At 39.0% G+C, this 2,628-nt stretch overlaps 1 protein-coding gene across 1 annotated transcript; it reads left to right on the top strand.

Annotated features, from left to right (window-relative positions):
• The first annotated feature begins 330 nt into the window (after positions 1-330).
• On the top strand, positions 331-2,152 carry LOC106793164 (protein sister of odd and bowel). The gene is made up of 3 exons (XM_014759851.1): positions 331-976; positions 1,163-1,499; positions 1,789-2,152. Exons 1-3 carry the CDS (start codon positions 331-333, stop codon positions 2,150-2,152), a joined length of 1,347 nt encoding a protein of 448 aa, XP_014615337.1.
• Positions 2,153-2,628: the final 476 nt, after the last annotated feature.

Genomic DNA, 2,628 nt, shown 5'->3' with positions numbered 1-2,628 from the left:
ATTTATTATCGAGATAACAACAACAACAACAAAATTATATATATATATATATATATATATATATATATATTATTTTTTGATTACGAGATTAATTGCGAGAAGTGTTTTCGACGATATGATTATTGATAATAACGTTTAACGAGAATTAAATTAATACGTATTTTAATAGATCGATTAATCGAATCTCTAAGCGTATGGATTTAAAGGAGACGAAAGTAATCGTTGTTAGGTGTAAGCGAATAAATTGCCGAATGGTATCGGGAATAATATTCGTTTTAGAAATTGCGTTCCCGAGATTTATAAAAGATTATCTCGTTTATACGTTGGAGGATGCAACAACAGGATAAACAAGAAGAATTGGAAGAGGATCAACGTGGAATAACGATAATGCCGTCATCTTCTTCCTCGTCTAACACGACGACTATCGCTATGACGGAAGAGGATCATCGGCAAGTAGATGCTGCTGCTACCAGTATCGCTTTAGAATCGAGTTTACCGAATTTCACGCTTCACAGCGTTGCCCTCGGTCTACAGAGTGCAATATTGGCTGCCCTACAAAGGGCAGCCTTGTTACCACCCGATCATGCCGCGGTCGCTGCTTTGAATCTTCAAGCACTCGATACCTATCTCACCCTTCATCGTCTTCAAGCAAGCGGTGCTGTTCCTACGGCCGGTGTTAATCAACAAAGATGTTCACCGTCGTTAACCACAGATTTGGTTGATGAAACCAACGTCCTCCCGACAACGACCAACTCGACTAATTCGAGAACCATAACGACGATGGTTGATACTTCGAAAAATGATCATCATCATCATCATCATCATCATCATCAACAGCAACAACTAGAAACCGAGCAACTTCTTCGATCGATCGACGAGGACGAAGACGGTGCTCGTTTGGAATTCGTCGCGGATCCGGAAGAAGATTTGGCCCTCCTAGAAGAAGAGGAATCCATTTTAAGGGACACCGGAGCTGGTAGTGGTGGTGGTGCTGGTGGTGGTGGTCTTGGTGGTGGTGGTGGAGGTGGAGGAATAACAGCCACGTCCTCGTCCTCCTCGTCCACCGTTTCTACGAATTCCCACGAACTTTTGTTGCGTCGAATATCCGATGGAAATCGCGCGAATTCTATTAACACGTCGATCACACAAATCAACAATCAAGTCCCTAATACGACGAACACCACCACCACCTCGTCTTCCTCACACTGTTCGTCAACATCCTCGATTTCTAATAATTCTTCTTCTACTACTTCTTCCAATTCCTCAAATAATACCAATCCTTCTCTACAAACAAATTCAACCACCGTAGATTCTGGTATACAAAAATCTTGTCGAGCGTCGAGACCGAAAAAACAATTTATCTGCAAGTTTTGTAGCCGACAATTCACCAAGAGTTATAACCTATTGATACACGAGAGAACCCACACAGACGAGCGACCATACTCGTGCGATATTTGCGGCAAAGCTTTCCGACGGCAAGACCATCTTCGTGATCATAGGTACGTTCAAAAAATCCCCCACTCATTCACTCTAACTCTCCCATCAATATATTTTTCATTTTTAAATATACTTTCCTTATCTTGCATTGAAATCTCTTTCTTTATCTAGCATTGAAATCTCTTTCTTTACCTAGCATTGAAATCTCTTTCTTTATCATGCATTGAAGTCTCTCTTTATCCAGCATTGAAATCACTTTAAAATCGATAAGAAAAATTCCTCCAAAAACAATATTAATTAACGTCATTTATTTATTTATTATTTTTTGTTGTTGTCGTCATCAAATTACAGGTATATTCACAGTAAAGAAAAACCATTCAAGTGCGCCGAATGCGGCAAAGGATTTTGCCAGAGCAGAACATTGGCCGTTCACAAGATTCTACACATGGAAGAATCACCCCATAAGTGTCCGGTTTGCGCTAGAAGTTTCAATCAAAGGAGTAATTTGAAGACACACCTGTTAACGCATACGGATATCAAACCTTATCACTGTGCCTCCTGTGGCAAGGTCTTTCGAAGAAATTGCGATCTAAGGCGACACTCTTTGACCCATAATCTTGGCGTATCAACGTCACCACCACCGCCAACTGGTGGGGGAGGAGGAGGAATAGCTGTACCTGGCACGAGCACCGTTGTTCTTCAAAAGACGTCCTAGCGAGCTTACTTTTTTTTTAAAAAAAAGAACAGAAAAAAAGAATAAAAACAACATAGAAACCGAGAGGAATTGCACACGCTTTAGTTCAAAAAAAGAAATAACAAAATGGGGGATAAAAAATGTATAGGAAATTTCGACGCGGTGGGTTGGTCGAAATTTTCTCAAAAGGACACTTTGCGTATTACTTTCTTTTTTTTAATTTTATTTTTCTTTTGCGCCAAACACATTTTTCTCTTTCTTGTTTTTATATATATTTTTTTGATTTTTTTTTGTTTTTACCTACAGGAAAATATAATATTTTCCTTATCGACGTTGTAAATAATTCGCATACTTTGATCGTTGTATAATCTATAACTAATTCGAATTAGTATCCTCGTCGCGTTATCATCGATCATTATTGAAATGAGTTGGCGTATTCTTTGCGTTGTTTTTTTTCCAAAATGCGTCTCTCGTGATTAGAATTATTTCTGTTCGAC

The sequence above is a fragment of the Polistes canadensis genome, unplaced genomic scaffold, assembly GCF_001313835.1.
Source record: "Polistes canadensis isolate GaletaPanama2010 unplaced genomic scaffold, ASM131383v1 scaffold_12, whole genome shotgun sequence".
NCBI classification, from domain to species: Eukaryota; Metazoa; Arthropoda; class Insecta; order Hymenoptera; family Vespidae; genus Polistes; species Polistes canadensis.
This window is presented reverse-complemented; position numbering and strand designations above follow the sequence as displayed.